Raw genomic sequence first — 23,136 nt, 5'->3', positions numbered from 1 at the left:
CACACCTTGCACGGGGAGAGGGGAGCAGCCCCTAACTGTTGTCAACAGCTTTCGGTCTGCACCATTTCTCTGCCATATGGCCTGATCTCCACGTCGGAGCTGCGATTTTTAGCTCAGCGGCTTCAGACGAATCGAATCCCCAGCATCGGCAGTTATATATACAGACATGTTTTATTTGGGGGTTTTTTCTCCTTAAATTTCCACTCCTTTTCTCTCTATTGGGAATAACTCACCCATCTTGTAGAGATCAAGTGCAACAGAAGGCGAGCTGGAGTCCCCAAGCTTTAGAAATCTCATTTCACCGTTTTTAACCCAAATAAGAGCGAATCCAATCTTCTGTACACCTGGGAATCTTTCCTTGTTCAAACACCGAGCCCTGCAGCCTTGGCTAAAGCCTACAGACAGAGAATACAGAGCGCTGAGCCAAAAGCCAGTGATGTCACCCGTGCAACGTGAGGCTCATTTCTTATTTCTCTAGCCTCCTTAAAGATAAACTGCACCACTTCCCAGGCAGGAAATGTCGAAGCCTTACTTACTTAAGAGGGGAAAATGTAAAACCTGGATTTAACTGGATCCTGCTCACTCTTGGTCACAAGGCCCTACACATTGTGTCAACAAAATCCAAGCCAACCGGAGCTCGCTCTTACTGCACCAAAAAAAAAAAAATCCCAAGCTACTACATAACACAAAGCAGGAGCTCAAAAAAAACCCTGGATTCAAGACCTGGATTCTGTGTGATCCAGAAAACCGAGGCCTCCAGACAGTGAGTGGTACTGTTTGAGAAGGAAATAAGCACAGCCATTTCCTTTGCATCAAAAAGCTCTGGATCCCGGCACAACCTGGTCTGAGTACCACAAGCACCCTGGAGCTGGCAGAGGGACCTGCTCAGCCTCACCCAATATTTGGCTCCCACACACCAGCTCCACAGCGTGAACACCAAACAACACGGGCGCTCCTACTGCACCAAAAAGTCCACAGCCCGTGGACTGTGGACTCGACCCCTCTCCAGGCACGAGTCGCCACAAAAATCTACAGCCACGCTGGATCCTACCCGCTTTTGGCCCCTGAAGCCGAAGCTGTATCATCTGAATAGAAAATAAGCACAGCCTTTATTGGAACCCCTGGGTTGGTGATAGCTCTTGGCCCCAAGAGGGGAGTCCTGGGATTTTGCTGGCTTTTAACCCCAGCCACACAAACTTGCACAGAGGGGGAACATAGTAGCTCTTCCTGTATCAGAAACACGTACCTGGATTTTCTTGCGGAATACAGCTGCGTCAGAAAAAAACCCAGGCGGATGGACCCTAGCAGTTTTTGGCCCCAAACTAAATTGTATCATCAAAAAAGGCAAGATGTCTCCTCCCGTTTTACCCGTCAAAAACAGGTCCCAAGTCAGCTGGGATTTTCAGCTATGGAAGGACATCTCTCCCATTAAACCATTCTTGGTTTGGAAAGTACTGGATCATCTAACCCCCTCGCATGACTATGAAACACGCAAAGGAAAGGCGATCATCCCAACCACAGACATTGCGATCGTCCGCATCTGCTGAAACAGCTCTATCGCAAAATTTCAGTGCTGTGCAATGAATATTAACTGTATTTGGAAAGCTCTAGATAAAGTTAATTGTTCAATTGAAACAAGGCACTGATTTAAAATTTTTTAGCAATAACTTCCCTTTGTTGTTCATAATAAAGGTAAATTTTTAAAGATCGAAGTTTTTTTAAAAACAGTTAAATACAGGTGGGTCCATTTCTGTAACTGGATTTTTCAAGCTACTAAATGTCAGTACATAAAAAGAACTAAATTTTGCGGTGGGCTTGGAGCAGCCATATTTGTCATCTGTTTAGGGATAAATTTTAGAGTTGTGTGGTCAAAAAGCTGCTGTCTCCTATAAGAAGATGGCGAACATTGTATTGCACCCACACAGAGATGAGAATGCACCTGGATTTCTTTGTCAGTTTTTAGCAGCAAGTCCCAAGCTGGAGGATGAGAACAGGGAACAAGCCTAATTTTATCAAACGTGGGTTTTGGCTGATAGGATTGTTGGATTTTAGATTTAAGCATGAGGGCCTGCTACATTTATGCTCTACTTAGACTGAACTGGAAAACAGAACTGTTTGCTGTCTAAACTGGAAGTTTAGACAGAACTGGAAGAGTGGGGATAAGGGCAAAATGGAGGATCCAGCTACTACAGCTGTTTTTCTCATGATACTGGCCAAAGATACGTTAGGAAAATCACATAATGTAATAATACCTACAGTTCTTTTCTAGTTAAACATTAGGATTACAGTCCAAAGAGCCAAGATTTGGTTGGACTCAGGCAGGTCCGGGTGCCAGGTTTTTCCATCACACTCCAAGGCAGTACGAGAGTCTGGGGCAGGGGCACTTTTGTACCTGGAGAAGCCAGACTTGTTCCCTCTTCTCATTCTTAAACATGGATTTGAAAGCCAAAAATTGGCATGGAATTCCAGATTTTATCTTTTTCTCTGAAAAGGCATTTCAGTGGCAGTTTCTATGCATTCTTATTTTTTTGCTTGCATTTGTAGCTTTTTCAGATGGCAATCCATATCCTCCTGCAAGTCACCTTAAATACATAAATGCAGGAGAAAGTGTTGGATTTCAGACTGGCTCCACTTGAACTCTTAGAATTAAACATTCCTCTCCCTCATCATCATTATCCCCTTCTTGTCAGGAGGGCAGAATATTGCTTGCTGCAGGCGTTAGGAACCTTTTCTCTGTCTCTTCCCCGGATTATTATAGACAGCCCCTTCTCAGCGCAAACAGATCATTATTAAATTCTCTTCCTCCCACCCCCGCCTCACCACAGGGGGAAAAAACCAATCCTTGTCGATCTTCAGATGAACGTAAGCTGGAAGAAAGGCATTTAAAAAAAAAAACCCTACATGCACACTTGGGCATGCTACACGGAAACCGCTCCCTACAATGAATAAAGGGCATCTTGGCAAAGGGAGGTAATTCACGGGTCTTAAATGAATCGGGGAATGAAAATGCAGTTTTAGCAAAGGGCTGAAAGCTGAGGCTTTTCTTAACGCAGGTTACGATTCCACTGATACAGAGGGAAAGCTAAAGCACATGGGTGCACAGAAAAAAAAAGTCTGAAGGCATGGGACAGAGAAACGGAGCGCGGCGGGTCTGTTCAGAGCGAATTCCTTGTAACAAGCCGTGCGCTGCCTGCTAGACCTGACCACGGACGTTATCTTACAGACAGGGCCAGTCTCCTCTCCGTTCCCTCCCAGGATTGTTTCCGCTCTCCTCAGCATCCTCCAGCAACCGTCACCCACCGCCTTCCAAGAACGCTTCAGACACCAAAGCAGAGAGCGCCTGTGCCAAGGCACTCACAGGCGGCCTGTTGGCTTAGAAGGTGGGAAGGGCAGAGTTAATGGACAACCAATTGCAATTTGCTTTTCTTCGTGGGGTTTCTTGGGGTTTTTTACATCAAAATGACCTCCACCATATTGTTTTTCCCCTCCTCTTTTTTTTTTCTCTTAAAGAAAAAGAGTTCAGTGCCATCTAGTGGGGGAGGGGGTTGAGCAAGTCAACGCGCTTCCCATTTCTAGGGATCTGTGCCGCTAACTCGGTTTGTCCAAGGGAGAGATGATCCTCGCTATTTCCCTTCTCTCTTTGTGATGTTCGTTTCCCAGGAGGTGGTGTTTAAGTTGCGTGGGCTCCAGCCTTCGTTTCTCGTAATGAACCATCTACTGAAGGCACGGGAACTCCTACTAGTGCTGTATTACGTGGAGTAGCACTGGCCCTGGAGGCAGTTCGCTGCTCTAATTACAAGATTTCAAATACAAGACAGCAATCAAACCAAACACAGATATAACGAATTATGTCTACTAACATTTTTTATCATTCCAGTGTGCCTTGGATACTGGTGTGGGTGAGTCCTCAGCATGCCAGCCCTTCGACTAACACAGGTGTAAAAGATGAAACCCTATCCCATAGAAGCATCTTGGGATAAGTCCCAACAAACACTTGATCCATCAGTCAAACAGATTTTGGGATGTTCAGGTGACTCAGAACCAAGCAGAGGCTCTGTAAAGGAAGATCTGTACCACAAAATGCCATATAACAGTTTGTCATCTAAACCCCAGGCATTTAAACCAGTTTTAATGTTCCTTCTTTTGTTTTTTTAACAGAGAAAGACTTTTTCAGAGGGAAACACCAGCCAGCTGCATAAACACGAACTAGCCATATAGACACTCACACACACAGAGATTAGGCAGACAGCTGTGTACACACCAGTGTTTAGCTGTGCACACACTAGTATCTAGCTGCACACACCAGCACCTAGCTGGATGTCTTCTGCCAACTCCCAAAAGCCATTTGTTTTGCTCTCTCTTAAAAAAACCACCACATTTGGATGGCAAAGTTAAGCAAGTTAGTGAATGCCAGATTTAGGAGCACCCATGCAACATTAATTCACCCCTTCTGCAAACGTATTATGATACAATCCTTAATTACATGATTTTTGTTTCCATGGGTCTCTTGCCTTTTTCAGCGCAAAGGATGGATGTTGCTCACTTAATAAACGCTATTCAAATTTTCTCCTACCCTTATCATGCAATGTGTGGTGCATGTACTATTTACTGCAGAGCATCCAGACCTTGCATTAAATACAGAAGGATTAATTTCCTCATGGGCCTTTCTATAGTGGTGTTCTCATTGTAGTGTTTGAGGGGGTTTCTTTACAAACATCAACGAGTTTGTAAAGTTGTAAAGAAGTACAGATCTTCCTTCACAGCTCCCTGCTGAGGAACAGAGATAAAAGCCAGTATTTTCAAACATGACAGTGTATTTTGGGGGCTCAATTAAAGAAGCTTAGAACCAAAACTTTCAGAGTGCTTAGCACTTTCCTTCCTCAGGGGACAGCCCCAGCCACCTTGGCTCTAGCACAGTAGACAGTATTCCTACGATTAAGTTCTTGGGTCACTGCAAGCGGATACACAGAAAATGGGGACCACACAGACAGTAGTTGGAAAGAATGTCATTTATCTGACTCAGCTTCATAATAGCAACTCTTGCAAAGGGTGAAATAAAATCCAATTTTCAATTTCATTTCCATTGCCTGTGTCACCATGATTTTTCCTACCTGTATTTCTCTGCTAGGCTCACTACACAGCCTCCAAACTCCGCACCAAACAGCCACCGCCTCAGGGCTGCAGAGTCCTAGTTCATCCACCATCTACCATGAATGGAAACAGAGTTTGTGTAGGAAGTAGGATCTGATCATGTATCTTACTTCATGAACACAAGACACAAGTGAATGGCAATTCATCGAAAATTTTTATTCTGGTGTTTTCTCAGTCTTGATTTAGTGACCTGAAAAGCTGTGACAAGCAGGAGGAGCATGCATGACCTGAGACAGAGTTAATCAGGGGGGCAGAAGCTGAATGAAGTGTAGCATCAAAAGAACAGATTTGTTTGGAGAGCAAGCAAAATTAATTGCTGGGCAGAAAGCGGGAAGACATGTAAGTGAGCAGTCCTATATCATCTTTTTCAATAAAGCTGAGGGAATGGCCAACACTAAATCGCCTCACACAGAGACAGGTAAAAGACAGTATCCAACTAAAAAGAACCCCAGCATAATGTTGTTTTTCCAAAGACAAACAACAACAAAAAATCACTGGGGCCTTCCCACTAAAATTGCTTCCTCCCATGAAAACGTGCTCTTTATTATTTAGCTGTCAACTGCCAAAACCATGTCACTGTTAACAACCTCAGGCTACAGTGTAGACACAGCTAACTACCTATGATAACCACTGCTTCTCACCAGAACATCTCCAAGATTACTTTTAAGCTCAGGTGAAACAAGGATGAACTCTTTAAAAGTAAATTATAATTAAACTTTCCCCTAAACTGCCCAACATGGACATTGTGCTTGGAAAATGCCAGTCCAAGCGGTTAAAGTTCAGCAAAGCCATAAGTTACTGGCAACAAGGCCTGGCAGGGAAGCTTAGTCAACAGAAGACATTATCCCTGCACCACCTCCACGTGGACTGAATGTTTATGGGCACTGTGATTGACAAACTGGAGAAAAATTTGGAACCTGTCACTCCACCTTTAAAGGTGTTGCCATGAGTTTTAGCTTTTTCAACCAGGTGGTAGGACCTAAATGTGAATCATGCTCACAAGTGAGCGCTGAAGTGACTCAGGAAAACCAGCCTTGTCCTTGTCTCTGTTGAGTCCTGAGGAAACACTCAAACTCTTCCAATGTCAGAGGAGCATCAAGAAAACATTTAAGAAAAAGAAAAGGTCTAAGTTGCACACGTGTAAGTCTCTGTTGAAAGAGGGCATTCCGCTGGGCTAGGAGACAGCTCTGCCAAAGCACACAGGCAATCTTTAGCCCTCGGGGCTCTTTCAAATTCATTTCCCTATAATAGAAAACACATCTTAGCCCTTGCTTTTGCAAGCTGAGATTCAGCTTCACTCCGGTGCACTCTGTGATCACAGCAGCCACTCTGTTATGCCTCCTATTTATTGTCTTGCCAGTTTGGTAGCCAACACCTTCATATTCCACAGCTGCTTCTTCTCTGAGTTGGACATGAACTCTCTCCCACAGACCTGTTTCCCCAAGTGCCTTGCTAAGGGGACTACTGTTTCATACAAGACCTCTGTGCTTCCCCCAGTTCACCTTATGGATACCTCGAGCCCAGCCTCCTAGCCTAAATCCTGCTGCAGGAAAATTTACCCATTGCCTGCTGCAGTGACGAAGGTGACATTGCTGTATAACTCTGCAGGAGTTATATAGCAAGGTTACTTGTCGCCTAAAGCCATCTACAGAAGGAAGATGGCTCTCCGACATCACCAGCATTGGGCTCAGCTGAAAACAGGAGATATTACTTCTCATTAAAATTCATAGATCTTGTGACTTTTATAGAAATAGCAAGAAGAATCCAGGATGGCAGAAATGAGATATTAGGGACAAAGAGTACTGACTCGGAGCAAAAACTCAGACTTCTTGGCTGCCAATAATAAGCATATTTTGTAAGAAGTTACTTTTATTCTTAAAGCTACATCTAGCACATTGATCTTCAATATATTAAAGCCTGTGTAATTCTGATATTCCTGCAGCGCATGAATGTTTAGTTCATATGGGCAGTCTAATACAAAGGTGCATCTGTAGTATTGTTAGTTTGCTCGATGTGGCACGTCACACCACACAACCTTCCCCAAGCTTCTGACAGATTTCAGGACCCGTCATTCATTCCCAGAGAGATTTCTGGACATGGGTTCTATCAGCACTGTTTTGTGAACTAATCCACTGAAAGACAGAGCAGCAGTCTTTGTAGACCGGTAACATGGTCTTGGTAATGAATATATCACATCTGTGATTGGCTCCCAGTTGCCAATTCAATTTGTTTCTTCTCTGAGTCACAAAAGAAGAACAAGGATTAGTTAAAAATCAGAATTCATAGATCGTACAAAATCATCACAGAAGGGACTAGAACAAAAACTGGTAAGCAAAACCAAAACTAGCACCAGCTTAGAAAAATTGTATTCTCTAAAAGCACTCCTCCATTTTGCAACATGACTCAGAAGACCTCAATCTTCATGCATTTCATTTGGCTGTGAAGTCCTAGCAGAGTAGATTAATTTAAAATCAAAAAAGAAAAAAATTTACATACATATACATTGTATCTCTGTAAAAGCAGCTGACATCTAGGGTGATTAGACGTAAGTATGCTGCTATCTTCAACCGTTTTGCATTTACCTCTCCTCGTTTATTATCGTGAAGAATATTTGCATGAAAATAAAGTATTTGGTTCTTCAGAGTTCATCCATTTGTGCAGTTCATTTCCCCACCTGAAACTTTAGCACCGTGATATCGCAATTGGTCGTTGAGGAATTGATTAGATCACAAAGAGAGGATTAGAGCTCCAGGTGGGAAACAAGCCGCAGGAAGAGATGAATGCCTAAGCAAGAAGACCTAGTTTCCATGCAATTGCCATTGGTTTGTTATTCTTAACAAAGAATAAAGGACAGAGGAGGAAAGAAAATCTATACATTTCATCAGAATTGCTACCAGTGCTCATTTTCTAAGAGATGTCAGCAGATCCTTAAGGACTATTCCTCTTCTGTCAGCACCAAGTTGAAATCACAACAGCAGTTAGTTTCACATGCTGTTGTTATTTTTCATTGAAAATTGCAATCCAATATATTATACCACTAAATCTGATACATAAAATGAAGCATTTACAGAAACCTACAGCCTGATGTCTCTCTTCTACAGAACCTTTCAGAAGCTGGGCATCTCAAAGTGCTTTACAGCAACAGTGTAGATGCTTACAGTGCAGCGAATAGATGCGAACTCTGTAGGTACAACATGTTTGAGGGAAACACGTGTTTGGAGTGTCCAGCAGTGAGGACAGCGAGCCGCTTTCCTCCCCACATATCTGACTTAGGGCCAGAGTGATCTCCTGATGTATTCAGGAGGATTTATGGTTGGAGACCCCACGCAGCAGCTGACCATTTGCCAGTGACTTGCATGCCGTGGAAAGCTCCGTTCTGCAGTCACAGTCCCTTGCTGCCACTTTTGGGAATCCTGTTCAGAGCAGAGACGACCCATTACTAGGGCAGACTGGGATCACTCCAGCCAGGATGGACACAGCTGGATTTTGAAGCTCAATAGTAGTTAGCTGCTTGTCTGCTTAACTGGAGGAAGAAGAACACTCCAAGGCATCTCCAGCACTTCCAGGGATGCCGGTGTAACAACGGCTCAGCAGGAGATCATCTCTAAGACCACGGCAACAAGCAGAGCCCTGCTTTGAATGCTGTGCTAGCCCTGAATGCAACGGGGCCGTTCACAGAGCAGGACTGAGCCTCGGCCACTTAGGGCAAGCAGCAGACAACAAAAGGTCTTAAGGCCTCCGGAGAGTACTTTGTGCAGACGACCCCGCCACAGGAGGGAAAAATGAGGACTTTGATATGCTTTTGACAATTACTTGGGTATTCAGTCATCTGCAGCATAGTCATTATGGCTCGTACTCTAAGTTGTTCCACTGAGAACTGCTGTGCCACCAAAGATATATTTATTCACTTTTGCTGCAAAGGTCTCTCATAAGTACCCACCAAACAAGAAACAATGGGGAGTACTAAGCTTTAATGACCGTACTCTGATTGCCCAGAAGGTATGCTAAAGAGACTGGCCTGCAAGAAGCTAATTCTCTTGATTGTTTCCAGAGAAACTTGGGAACAAAATTTCCCAAAGACAAAAGGGAAAAAAAGGAAATTTGTGACTCACAGACCCAAAATCTGAAGAAGGAATTTTTCTCAGGAAAAAGGGAACAGATATCCAGAGAGCAGGGCTTGCTCAGCCCGGCTACTGGCAAGGTCAGAGAGAATGAGCTGAATCAAAAAAGCCTCTGCAGCTCAAAACACAAGCTGCAAGAAGAAAGAACCTGAATACTCCCCAAAACCTGGCTGCCAGACAGAAGAATGCTCCTGCAGGCTGAAGAAACTGAGGCTGGGAAGTGCATACAAAATTGATTACGTTTATACAGGCAAATTCTGAAACAAAGCGCAATGCTGGTTTCTAGTGCTGCAGAAGGTCACTGCATGTATCCTGGGGCTAACCTGGCACAATAAACGGCAGCTTCATGTCACCCATCAGGACTGGTGTGAAGAACTCCAAACTAAAACCAAAAAAATTATCTGTTTCCATGGCTCTGCCTCCAAAAGACTATGGAATGAGGAGAGGCTGATCAATGATGTTTAGTTCTACAGAGAGTGTCACTGAGATGACTGGGTACCTGGGAGTCCAGCCAGATCTTGGAAAACCTGCTGACTTGCAAACAGAGGCAGTCAGAAAGTGGGTATCTAGAGTGCTCCCAAAGACCTAATGATGTGTCCTGTGGTCAGCACTGGTCAAGATACCCTAAGACAAGAAGGGACTTAAACTGGGAAAACATGGAGAGAAATCTCCATTGGAACGCACCATAGAGGTCAATGGGCATATACAATATCAAAGTCTGCTGAAACTTAGGGGATCCAACAGCTCACAAACCCAAGAGGTCTAGATCCAAGACAGCTAGATCTTGACAAGAGTTCAGCATGCAGAAACAGAAATGTGAACTTAAACAGACCCAACCAATCTCCCTGGATTCTCTGTTTAAGAGGTTGATGTCTTCCTGAAAATTTTATTGCTGGAACATTTTTATTCACTCTTCTTTTTACACTTGGTCAAACAGAGTTTGAGATGGACAGCTGGTTTGACCCTGCTTGAAAATCTTGGTGGATGTCCTTTCAGATGAGCTCTGCAAGGAATGATGGAAGAGAAACTACAAAAGCTTCTATCAGCAGTGAGCCAGATGTCTCCATTATTTCTTCTGTTTTCAGATGATTCTGTCATTTTAATATTTTTCCTTTTTTTCTTCCCCTCCCTGCAATACTTTGTTCCAGCCAAGAAAGATGTGTCTCTGTTACTCTGTCCTTTAAAAGTTTTATGTGCATGTTGTTGGTAAAGTAACAATAATACTTTGCTTCTGAAGCATGTTTTTCACTAGGGGAAGCTGAAGCATTTTCTAAGAATCAATTATTCTTCACAACCCATTTCTGAAGCAGACATTATTATCCCCAGTTTAGAGAGGGATGAAATGGCAGATAGGTTAATTAACTTGCTTAAGGTCATCCAGCGAGTTAGTAATGGAGTAGTGGAAAAAACAAGATTCAACAATTCTTATTCCCAGTCCCTTGATCTAACCACCAAGAAATATTCCTTTTCTTCCTTCAGTCTTAAGTACTTCGTTTAAATCTACCACTGATCATCTATTCTGACATATTGTTGAACTACAAATTAGTCAGTCTAAATGACAAACATGTAAATGTGTGGAGATCTATAGCATCCTCCCTTCACTTGCCTGTTAGGCTTCATGCATCCCACCATTATGCTGAATAACTCATCTTCCATTAAAAATGGATGTGCTACATTTCTTCCGGAGAACTGTCAATATAATTTCAGGCATCAGTCCGAAGGCATCGCGAGAGAGAGGAAGAGCACTTGCTCTCTTTTCCCAGGAGGCAAGAAGGCTGCCTCAACAGCCCGGCTGCCTGAGAAAGCAATAAGCTTAAGATGCCAACTGGCTTTGAAAAATAATTTCTATTTTTCTGTTATGCTGCATCTCCCTCCCAAGTGTTTCCAGTGTTAGACAGCTGGAGCAGCAGTATTTAATAGCTGCATCTTTGTAGATTTCACTCTGTGGCATTAGTTTGATGTGTTATTTTAAAGTCAAAATATTCTCCAAATGCCCACCCAAAGTCTGTCAGTCTCTTAATACAACACATTCTCTCCAGAGGGATTTGCACTGCCACACGTCTCCATGGCTCAGCGTGAATCGCTGCGTGAGAAAATACAACTGAAGTTCACCAATTAATCATGATCACAACAAAAATGAGTAAGGAATGTATTCTAAACACATACATAACCAATGCAGTTTTACCAAATGCTCAGAGGGTCCTTCTACTTGACTCAGGTGAAGATGATTTTGTTCCCTCGTGTCAATGCTTATAACAAGAAAATGTTAGAGATATATAGTCTTACAACATGAGATGACAGTTCTAAGCATACTTAGGAGTAAAGTTGATTACTGTGTCATGCAGGAACTCCTTGAATGCCTAGTTTCCAAGATCAAACAAAATGAGTTCAGACTCTTCTTTCCTCCTAAGTGTCAATAAACAAGCACCAATGAGCAAACTGGCATGCTGACCTTTTTTGCTTTGTGGGTATATCTTTGCCTTCTCAGAACAAACTCAGAGTGGCTCAAGTGTTGCATTTTGTGAAAAACCTACCTTAAGGCTATTCAACAATCAGTTATAACTAAAATACATACACAAAAGGAATTAACCAGAGCACTTTATTTGATCACTACTGATCAAATAAAATAATTCCAAATTCCAAAAGACTGCCAACTATTTGTAAAAAGGCCTTCCCTGTACTTTATCATGAGGTCTTTTCCTCTTTTTTTTGCTGCTCTGCATGTGCTCCATGCATGTCTCTCCACTCATTGATTTCTTTCCTTCACAACAGTCCCTATGTGGAGAATGCCCATGTTGTTTCCCAGCCCCATGTCAACTCACTTTCCTTTAACTCCTTTCTAGGATTTCACCTTTTTCACTCACCTCTCTGCCACTGATTTTCTTCTAAGTAATTGCTGACAAGTCCAAACACTTTGCTCTATTTACAACAAAAAGCTCAGGAGGATCTAACAACATGTCCATAGAATTTAGCTCATCACAAGCCCGTTCCTGTTGTTAGCCTCTGCTGCTTCCTTCCATTCCCTGTTATTATCATCCCTGAGCGTGTCAAATCTAATTCGGACTGTGAAAACCTCAGAGCAGGGACGTTCACGTTAGGTGCCCAAAAGACTCCACACACACTTACATAAATAACATTATATTGGTCTGATTAGACAGGTTGCTCTGTATGCCACCAGCTTCAGGAACTGGAGGTCTAGCTCTTGTGCACCCCATCGCTATAACTACCCCATCATTCTGCACGAGCATGAAGGTGGATGAACTTCACAGGGATGAAGGAGTGAAACATAAACATCTTTTGCTCCTGTCACCTCCCCACAGTGATAACTAAAAAACTAAGCAAAGAAAGACTTTCTGTGAGTAGAGGCACAATAACGAGGAGCTTGGGCATCAGGTCAGCCATCGTCCTGAATGTTAAGCACTAGCAACTAAACCAGGAGTGCAGCCACCTGTATACCACAGGGTATAGGGTAACTACTCCAGGGGATGCCTGTTTCAGTACTGCTAGGCAGCCAGACTAGCCTGCCTGGCCTGTTCTCACAACGGCATCATCTCAGGGAGAGTGACTTGGACAACATCCTCCAGGGGGAAACACATCACCCAGTGAGCTTAAACTCCCCGGCAGAATATAGGGAGACACAGTCTGTCAGATGAGGTGTGCAAGACAGTTTATGGCTACACGGGTTGCTCCGCCATCAGATGTGTCGTCGCTCTGCTGGTTGTTGTGGCCTTGATATTCCTTCCCGTGTGCCTGTGCGCGGTCTTACTGGCTGACACGCTCATCCTGGCTGGTGCTTTGCAAGCAATTCTCCTCATAACCACAGTAATAACAGTGACGTAACAACAAAAATACGCTCTTGCGAGTGCACAGTGTTACTTCACTCCGGGCCTCAGATTTAGTATTTGCATGTTATTGCATAGCTGACAGGAGAAACAATTGATTTTAAAGGAAAAACTGCAGAAGAAATGAATGAATGCAGACCTGTTCATGTATGTGTGCTTCCACCACACCAAAAAAGCCATGCTGGAGCTCCTCACACGCACAGAGTTACGCATTCGTATGCCTGCAAAATGTAGGCAACGTGACTGTGTCTCTGGAGAGAAAATCTCTGTACTGCGGCTCTTCCTACTGACCCAGAGCTGTGGTGTGTTAACTGTGAAAAAGAAAGTCAGTTTGCCTACTGCCCTGATCAGGTACAGCCATAATTCTCAGATCAGCCTGATCCACTGAATGTCTCTGGTCTGAAACTCAGCAGAGTAACTTTAGACAATTCGACGCAAGGCTGATAACATTGCTGGAAAACAGAAATGGAACCGGAATGACGCTGTTGGGTACATTTTTAAGTATATCAATAGTTTGAGGAAAACAGGGAGATGTTTTTCAGTGGTCTCTACACCAAATTTCTGAGTGCAATTACATCTTGGGTAATGTACAAGAAGTATTGGGTATTTTCATTGCTGAGGAGAACTGAGATCAAATTGACGTAATTACTGAAACAGGCAGGATGATTTACCAAATTGGAACATTAAAATATTTTGCCACAATCCTTTTCAACAAATAAATAAATTTGAAGATGTGAGAAGGTAACAGTACATATTAAAATATCATGGTTTTAGAGATGCAGAGACAGTAATTTGTCCCAATTAATCCTAGAAAGGAGGGAGTGGAATGGAGTGGAGATGGCTACAGAGAATCAGACTTTATTCCTCCAATGTGCAACGTGTTCTCAGTTTGGAGCTGTATGAGGAAAAAGCCCCAAAGAGCCAGCAGCCGTGTCTCATTAGTTTCTAAAACTCATCTTCTATGACAGAAGTTATCCCTATCTATACGAAGTAAGTATTTTGGAACTCATAACGTTTAAACAATTTAATCATGGGACAGGAAAGTGGCAGTTGCTTAGGAGCCAGCAATCACACTTTGATTATAATAAGCGAAAAAGGACAGTCCCAGCCAGGGAAATACCTTCCTACACACACAGAGATGCTTCAGAAAGACGATCTCCATCAAGATGAGAGAAACGATGAGAAAAATACGATTCAAAAATAGAGACAGAAATGTAAATGAGAATTCTTACGCTCTTATGCCATAGTCTAAAAGTCATGACTGCATAATTAACAAAACGGCCAGTTTTGGCTGAAGGGCAATTTTGGCTCAGCAGCAGGGTGAAGGACACTCTCAGAAGTTAAAAGCATAGTATACAGCAATGTGGAAAGGCAAAAATATAAGAAAAAGTGTTCCGGAGTATACAAAAAATGAAGACTACAGAAAACGCATGAGTGATGTGACTACAGACGGTAAAATGGGAGTGCAACAATGCTGAGGTGCATCACTAGATAGAGACAGTAAAATAGCACAGAAGCAGCAAGAATGGTAAAAACTTCTATTCCCTCCTTAGATGAAGGAAGAGGCACTTTATTATCTAGTAAAAAAAAAAGCAGCACTTTCCCACCCATTAGTAAGTAGTGAAGATGGTAAACAACATCTACTAGAAAAAACATTTTAAAAATTAGGATATTTAGGGTACCTTTGCATAACAATCCTTGAAGAACTACCAAAAGAAACCTCAGGAATGTTAGTTTTAATAAATCTCAGCATATTAAGGAAATTACAGAAGATCATGCCAATATTCAAAAAGGGCAAGAGAGATGACCGGGGTGCCTAGGACCTCAGGCTGATCCACCACGCGTGGAGAAGGTGACAGAGAATTACTCGAGGAAGGAGCAAGGAGCACCAACGTATTTAATGACAGTCAGTACACACTCTTCTGGAAAACAGATCCAGCCAGACAAACCCAATTTCATTCTTTGATGGCATCACACGTCTGGCTGATAAATGTAATCACATAATCGCCATTCACTCAGATGTTTGCACGGAGCTTGTTCTAGCACCTCCCAGCACCGATTAAAAATTCGCATAAATCGAGCAGCGGGCGGGAAAGCTCCCGTGAAGTGCGCTTGGCAGGGCTCGCCGAAAGCGGCGGTGGAGAGGCCCGGCGCCCCGCCTCAGGCGCTTGCCGCAGCACCACGCTGCTCCCTGGCCCCCCACCCCGGTCCCGGTTTAGGGGCATGAGGGTGAGTGAGGGCGGACAAGGACCCGACAAAAGGCCACACAGCGCGGGGAAGGCGAGCAGCCCGCTCGGTCCGCCGGGGCCGAGGCCAGGCGGCCGGCAAAAAGTCTCCATGCCCAGCGGTCACACCTGTCGCGCCGCGTCTCACGGAGCCCGACGTCACCCGCCGCGACGCCTGGGCGGGGAAGCCGCTGCGCATGCGCCGCCGCCCAGGCCCTGCCGCCCGCCGCTGCCTTCCGGCCCTGCCGCGCCGCCCGCGGGTCAGCCCGGGGGGCGGGCGGGGCGCGGAGGGGTGAGCGACGGGCGCGGGCGCGGGCACGGGCGCGGGCGCGGGCACGGGCGCGGGCGCGGGCACGGGCGCGGGCGCGGGCACGGGCGCGGGCGCGGGCACGGGCACGGGCACGGCTGTCCCCTCTCGCTGCCCCGCTGGGGGGAGCGGGGCCTGGGGCCGGGAGCAGAAAGGGAGGAAATGGGCTCCGGCCGATCGCCCGGGGCGGGGGGGAGGGTGTCGGCCGAGCTTCCCGACACCTCTCGGGCCCTGGGGAGGGATCCCGGTCCGCGCTGGGGCTGCCGGGCGGGTACGCGGGCCTCTGGCACCGGGCAGCCGCTGGCGGCGGTTACCCCGAGGCGCAGTGGGAGCCCGCGGGTGCGTATAATACGCGTGCCTTCCTGGAGGGATGCAAGGCCGCGGAGCTGGAGGCGACAGGGCTTGCTGGGGGGCCGCGCTGGGTCGTGCCTGGCTCGGGTTGCGCCTCTGCGGGGCGAGGGCCCGGGGCCGCCGTCTCTTCCCTGTGTGGTCACGGGACGATCAGAAGTTCTGGAAACAGAACGTCCTCCTGGCCTGTGTGAAGTGAGAAGGACGGGTCTGAGATAAACTAGCGGATGGGGAGGAAAACACCCCGACCTAGGATGGGAAAGCATGGCTTTGAGTGGCAATAAGGAGTGGGAGCAGGTGAAGCAGCAGCACTGTGTGGTGGTTTTGCTTTTGGTTTAGGTGTGTTGATTACCAGTAGGTGACCCTGACAGCATCGTCGCTGTAAGTGGCACGAGCAAAACTGTTCTGATAGCATCTCACAGTATCTGAGGTCACCTTGAAACAGGCTTTGGATAGCACTGGCTCTTGGGTGTTTGTAGCCTTCGTTTTCTCACCTCTCAAACATTCTTAGACTGGCGAGGGTTAACTTGGCTTGGGCTATTTAGATTCCTTTAGCGATTCTGAAGTGGAAAGCAGGTCCCTCAGACCACTGGTTTGCATCGTTTAGGAGCCAAAGATATTTTCACAGAATCATTAAGGTTGGAATAGACCTTTAAGATCATCAAGTCCAACCATCAACCCAACACCACCATGCCCACTAAACCATATCTTGAAGTGCCACATCTACACGTTTTTTGAACACTTCCAGTGATGGTGACTGCAGTTGGAAGAGATTAAGCAAACTTTGTGTTTGAGTTGAGTCTGGTGATACTTCAGAGTGATGATGTGATGAAGAGTTTAGGGGACAATTTGTTGCTTTATCTCAGAATGTAGGAATTGGGACTAGCTGTTCTGAAGTGCATGATTTAGCAAGACTTGGTGATCATTGCCCCATGTAATAGATGCTCAAATTGAAGTGCCGCTCTGTGATCATTTAAGAGCTTCCATCTTCTCACACCAGGCCTACTGCCTTAATTGGAGACCTCTGACACTTTGCCTTCTCTTTTGTTGCTCTTTCCATTATTCTTTTTGACTCAGCTTACTTATATTATTTTCATGCTTGAATTTCCTTCCTGCTTCTTCTCTAGTGCTTTCCTAACAGGAGTATATCAGAGTAGATGGTTGTACTTCAGGTCCTCTGGTGGGCAAATGTATGTAAGTGAGGTTATGAATACTTAAGTATCATGTTATTAAACAACAGGCTCCCTGTTATCGTACTAAAATTGACTCAGCCCTGTCCTGCTAATTACTCTTGTCCCTGCTTCATGCTTTTTAATTTTTTTATGTTAATCTTCTGGAATCAGCTGTGCAATACTTCTTCAAACAATAACTTTAAAGTAAGTGTAGTGCATTTGAATGAACCCTGCTTAATTTCTCTGGAGACATGTCATCACTTACTCAAACAGGTGCAGTACAGGCAGCATACAGCTTCAAGTACAGATCATGGAACTCTTAATCTTGTTCGTTACATCCCATTCTGCAAAGAAAGAGTAAAGAAAAGATGCAAAGAAGAGGAAAAAAATGGGGAGGGGTAGGAAAGTTGAGCGAAAACCCTTCTCCACACTCCTTTCAGAGAGTGTGGATGGTGTCTCCGGTGGCCTAATAATCACGGTTTTGCCCTCAGAGTGTTTTTGTTACAGAGGTGTTTTTAGGTGGGAGATGGCTGAAGGTGAATGAGAAGCTGGTGATGTGGGATTTTCTTGGAGAAAAGAATCTGGTGTGGGGAAATGATTTCTTTCCTCTCTTAAGAAGAACAGATATTGGGAGACTGAAAAGAGAATGGAGAAAAAGCTGATGGCAGTGATCAAGGGAAGGGAGTTAATACAGGAAAGCATTTGTGTGAGTCATATAGAGAAACATGGTTTATTTTATTTATTTACAAAGTTAATAGGCCATTTTTGCTAGATGGACTGTAACAACATTCATACTGTTTTAAATGGGGTGAGAAATTTTCATGAGAAAAATTTCCGGGTTGCTTCCTTGACATGTTTAAGTGGTGTCTTGCCTCTGCCTTCTACACAAGGAGAAGGTATCACAGTGGGCACCATTTCTAGCAGAGGTTACGCAGTAATTTTTCCCATTACTGGAGTTTAAAGGTAGCCTTAAGCAAGCTGAGTGGGATCTGCTAATAAACTAGCCATGGTAAATTGTGGTTCAGCATAGATACTTTTATAGTCCTTATTGCTGTCTGTAGTGCCCTAGTTAGGCTGCTAATTGTTCCTGAATTAGTGTAGGTATATGTCCTGGTTTCAGCCAGGATAGAGCTGGTTTTCTTCACAGAAGCTAGTGTGAGACTGTGTTTTGGATTTGGGATGAGAAACTGTTGATAATGTGCTGATGTTTTGGGTTGTTGCTGAGCAGTCAAGGACAGTCCAGCTTCTTGTGCTGGCCTGCCAGCAAGCAGGCTGGGGATCACGGGAAGCTGGGAGGGGACACAGCCGGGACAGCTGACCCAGCCTGGCCAAAGAGATATTCCCTACCATACGACGTCATGCCCAGTACATAAACTGGAGTTGGCAGGGGGGTGGAAATCGCTGCTCGGGGACCGGCTATCGATCACTGGGTGGTGAGCAATTGCTATATTGGGCATCACTTGTTCTTGTACATTCCTTTGTTGGTATTATCATTGTTGTTTCGTTCTCTCTTTCTGTCCTATTAAACTGTGTTTATCTCAACCCACGAGGTTTTTTTCCTAATTCTCTCCCCCGTCCCACTTCAGGAGAGGGAGTGAGAGAGCGGCTGCCTGGTGCTTAGTTGCCGGCTGGGGCTAAACCACGACAGTATAGTCTTCATATGTGGGATTATGTATTAAGAATTAGACTGACAATGCAACAAATGCATGACTTCAAATGCACGATCAGTGTACGATGAGTTGTTTTGGTTGCCTTAGTTTAGAGATAGCTTGCAATACTCTGTCATCTTATTGTTGTGGCTCTCTTGTGTTTCCTTTTGCAGGAAGGTCCATCTGTCTATGTGTGCCCACTCTTCCTCGGGAGATGTCCAATGTATCCAGTTATGCCCTTCGAATGGCCCGGCTGAGTGCTCAGATATTTGGTGACGTTGTCAGGCCAACTGACTCAAAATCTATGAAAGTAGTGACGTTATTCAGTGAGCAGCCTTTGGCCAAGCGGAAGGAGGTCTACAACTGGTATCCTCCTCATAACACCTACTATGCCCTCATGAAGAAGCTCCGTTACTTTGGTCTCTACAGGTAATCTCCGTGCTTATGGGGTGGGAGCAGGACTGGAGATGGGAAATGGGTGGGTGTGAGTTTTGTTACAGTGAATTTTTCCTCAGGGAAAAGAGGAACATAGAAAAAGGTTTAGTTCAGAATATGGTGCGTATGGAAGTACACACTTGATTGTTGGACTGAGAGAAAGGAGACTAAAATAAGTGACTACTGTCTAAGTAACTTTTCCCATAATTAGAACCTTTTGTTGTAGTTATGTAGGCTTTAGGTGTAGACTTTAGGTGTAGTTACGGGCAACAAGTTATTTAAGAAATAGTTGTTGCTTTGGCTTTGTGGGGAAGGGAAGAGGGCTTTTTCATAGACAAGGTGGGTCTATAGTTCTGAATATGACAAATAAATGTGCTGCAAAAAGGTGATATTACCTTAACACAAAAATTGCACTAAGGCACTCTTACCATACATTCCTCAATCATTCAACAGCTAAGAAGTGAAATTTAGAAGAGAAGGAAAGTCTGTGTTAGGCTGGAGGGGCTTTTTATCCTTTAAAATAAATTAAGTTAAATTAAATTCAAATGTGGTTTAAATAGCCTTGTTAATTCCAGCTGCATCCAAACCAGTTGTCTAATTTCTAAATTAATTTCCACAGTCTCGAGTAGAAAAAACTACACTGCTAAAGAACATCAGCAGGAGTCAAATGCAGTCCTTTGACTTCAGTCAGGTAGCACTAAAAAAATCCCTTAGAAGTGAGGCTGCTAACCCTGTAAAGGCAAAACAGATTAATTTATATTGCTAGTATCACAATACTAGCCATCAAGGATTGCGTCCAGGATACTCTTGATTTAGGTGGGCATGCAAATGGTTTCTAGAATAGCTGTTTGCTGACACAGAAAGCCTCAACGACATGTTCTTTACTCTTCTTCTCCTCCTAATCTCAAGTTTCTTCTCTAGCTGTTCTGTGTACAGAGACCTTGTAGAGGATCAGGTTTGCTGGTCAGAAATACGTAATGAAGAATCGTAGAGTAAAAGGGCCTGATAATAACTCACAAGCTTTTTGTTTCTTTTTTAGAAAAGTTGTATTTAAAAATAGCAGTGCAGCAATCTTAGGCCACGTAGGATGCAGTTGTGACTTTTGAAAAATACCTTCACACTGAAAAGGACAGGGACAGAGATTAAGTAGAATTTATTAGAACATTATTGAGGATTCATTATCTCTGCCAGCCCCTTTATCCTCCTTCCTGTTTTATTCTCCTATTAAGATTCTACCAGTAGCTGATGCTTTCTTCATAACTCATTCTGGAAGTCACCTGAGAGCATTGTCATGTACTGTAATTACTGCTCAGCATGCCCCTGTTTTCTTAGAAGCTAATGACCTGAAATTAGTATCTAGCACAGAAGCACAATGTGCTGTTGCTAGACTGCTGAGCTAGATGAGAAGGGGGAAATTCTCATTCTTGTCTCTTGCTGATTTTTATATTTTGCTGCTCATTTAAACATAGCAGATCAATAAATGCAATGGGAATAATATATATATGCACACACCATTTGTTGCTGAAAAGGGCAACCTTGTTAGCTCTGAAACTACCAGAGGAAATCTTTCATGTTACTCCATCCAAAATTACTGCTAGCAGTAACACTGAATATTTTGCAGTGAGTTTTAGTATGGACTTCACTGTTAAAAAAAGTTTTGAGGGTTTTTTTTATTATCATACAGGTCAAAGAACCTTTCATATCGAGGTATTCCAAGAAATAGAGTAAACTGTTTTCTTTTCTCCCCCATCTAGGGATGAGCATCAGGACTTTAAGGAGGAGATGAGGCGATTGAAAAAGCTCCGTGGGAAGGAAAAACCGAAGAAGGGGGAAGGAAAGAGAGCTCTCAAGAAGAAATAGGGCCACTTGGATAATATAGTGAACTACTGTGGAAATGCTGGGTAACAGCTGTAACACAGACCTTCTGTTCCCAGTTGGAGGGGGCTTGGCATGTGAGCTGTGTGTGGGGCACAAGAAACACACTGAAATACTGGAGTCCACCTTGGGATTGCACTTGGGTCTTTGGTTTAATTCGTTTTGAATTGCTGTAGTTTAAATATACTGTATATTGTAGCCTATCAGTTTGTCAGTCCTCTCATACCTAAGTAGTAAAAACAATAGTAAAAAAACCTAAGTGCTCAGGGTTTTTCTTGCAAACACCTTGAGCTATTTCCATTTTTCTGGGTCTGGAAAATTGTTTGGTTTTCAGTGTCTGTTTTACTTTCTTGGATTAATATCAACATTCTTTTGCACGTGGCCATAAAAAATAAGGTTTCCTGCTTCTGCTGCTTGTCATCTTGCCTACTATAATGAATTTCACTTCAGGGTTTTTTTTAAGTTGCTTTGAGAATCTATTGTTCTGGATTTTGCACTGGACAATACTTCATGGTCCGTTGCCTGCCCGCAGCACTCTCATTGTACCCTGAATACTTAGATACTTCAACAGAAAGCCTGAAATGTGAAGGTTCAAACTATTTTCCAGTTTGAGACCCCTTACTAATTAAAATACAATATTTGTTTACTGTAATAAAAGGATTTTTAATTTATTTTGATTGCCTGGAGTACATGTATGAAGTACTTCATAAAGTGACGAAAATTTTTACTGCTATTCAATATGTGGTTGTATCACAAAGCTCCTTCAGTATTGCTAATATTAATGATTGCATACATCTACCATTCTTATTTGTCAGTCCCTGTCAGGGAACAGAAAGTGCAGAATGCGGCTGTGCTGCTCTGCCTGGCCACTTGTGTTTCTTGCCTGTGTGTGCCCTGAAACGGCATCTTTTTAATTTCCAGACCATGTAAGCTTAGAGGAACAACCTTGAGGTAGTAAAGGAGAGCTATTAAAAATGTAGAGTGGAGCAGAAAGTATTTGCACAAGTAGCTTGGGGTATGATTGATTTTGCATGCAGGGGCATTTTGAAGGAGGGAGCAGTACTAACTGACTGGCATTTCTAAACCAAGCTTGTTCAAATTTAGGTGTATTTGACAGGATCTGTCTGATCACTGAAATCAATGGATCTACATAAATTTGTAACAGCTTAAAGACTGTACTTGACCCAGGTTATTAATTGAATAAGTGCTGGTTATATTAAAGGTGTTTCTGGTGAGCTCTGTAGTTCTTGTTCAGTATCTTCACTGAGTGTTACCTGGTTTTCTAAGCTTGGAGAAGCTGATTTTAGGACATCTGCAGTGTTGTGGGAGAAGCACCTGAGTTCTTAGCACAGGCAACAAAATGTAAAGTAGAGGTAAAATATTTTACTGTAGAAGTAAAATATTTATCTGTTCCATACTGTAGCAGTAAGTTTCTCTCTTATTCTAATTTAAAATCCTTTTAGTAGCTTATAACTTCTGCTCAACTCTAACATGCCTATGGCATTTTCGTGTTCTATGTGTTGTCTATGGCTTGTGGCTTGTCTGGTACTGAAGTATACAGAGCCTGTGACGGGCCCTCTGAGAAGTACTTTGTTCCTGGGACACGTGCGTGCAGCCGAGGGGAAGCAGTCTGGTTCCCTTGAATTCCTCCTCAGGAAGAACAACAGCATGGAACCACATACTAGGTAGGAGAGGGAGTTGCCCAAGTAGGAAGGCTGCTGCTGCCTGACACTGTGTTTCTGGCTGTGAGGGGTGAAGTTCCTCAGTTGCTTTGGTGGAGAGGAAGACCAGTTCTGAAGCACTTCAGCAGAATTACTGTGGCCGTTTTGGACAGCCAGCGATTGTACATTTGGCAGCTTTGTCAGCAAGAACTTCATATCTTCTAAAATTAAACCAAAGATCAATAAAAATGTTTTCCCTGCAATTCAAGATGAAAAATCAACAGCAGCTTTTTTGTTCCTGTGAAACACCTAAAGCTTTTAACAGTATAAACATGCCAGAGAGAGAAAGT

The 23,136-nt window shown here is 43.8% G+C and overlaps 1 protein-coding gene across 1 annotated transcript; it reads left to right on the top strand.

Moving 5' to 3' along the window:
• Positions 1-19,029: 19,029 nt before the first annotated feature.
• Positions 19,030-21,340, top strand: MRPS33 (mitochondrial ribosomal protein S33; the record flags this gene model as incomplete). Its single annotated transcript, XM_082004100.1, has 2 exons — positions 19,030-19,244; positions 21,005-21,340. 2 exons carry the CDS (start codon positions 19,030-19,032, stop codon positions 21,108-21,110), a joined length of 321 nt encoding a protein of 106 aa, XP_081860226.1. The 3' UTR covers positions 21,111-21,340.
• Positions 21,341-23,136: the final 1,796 nt, after the last annotated feature.

Source organism: Phaethon aethereus (assembly GCF_964289735.1).
Source record: "Phaethon aethereus genome assembly, chromosome: 1".
NCBI lineage: Eukaryota > Metazoa > Chordata > Aves > Phaethontiformes > Phaethontidae > Phaethon > Phaethon aethereus.
Note: the sequence above shows the minus strand (reverse complement) of the source record. Positions and strands in the feature narration are given on the sequence as shown.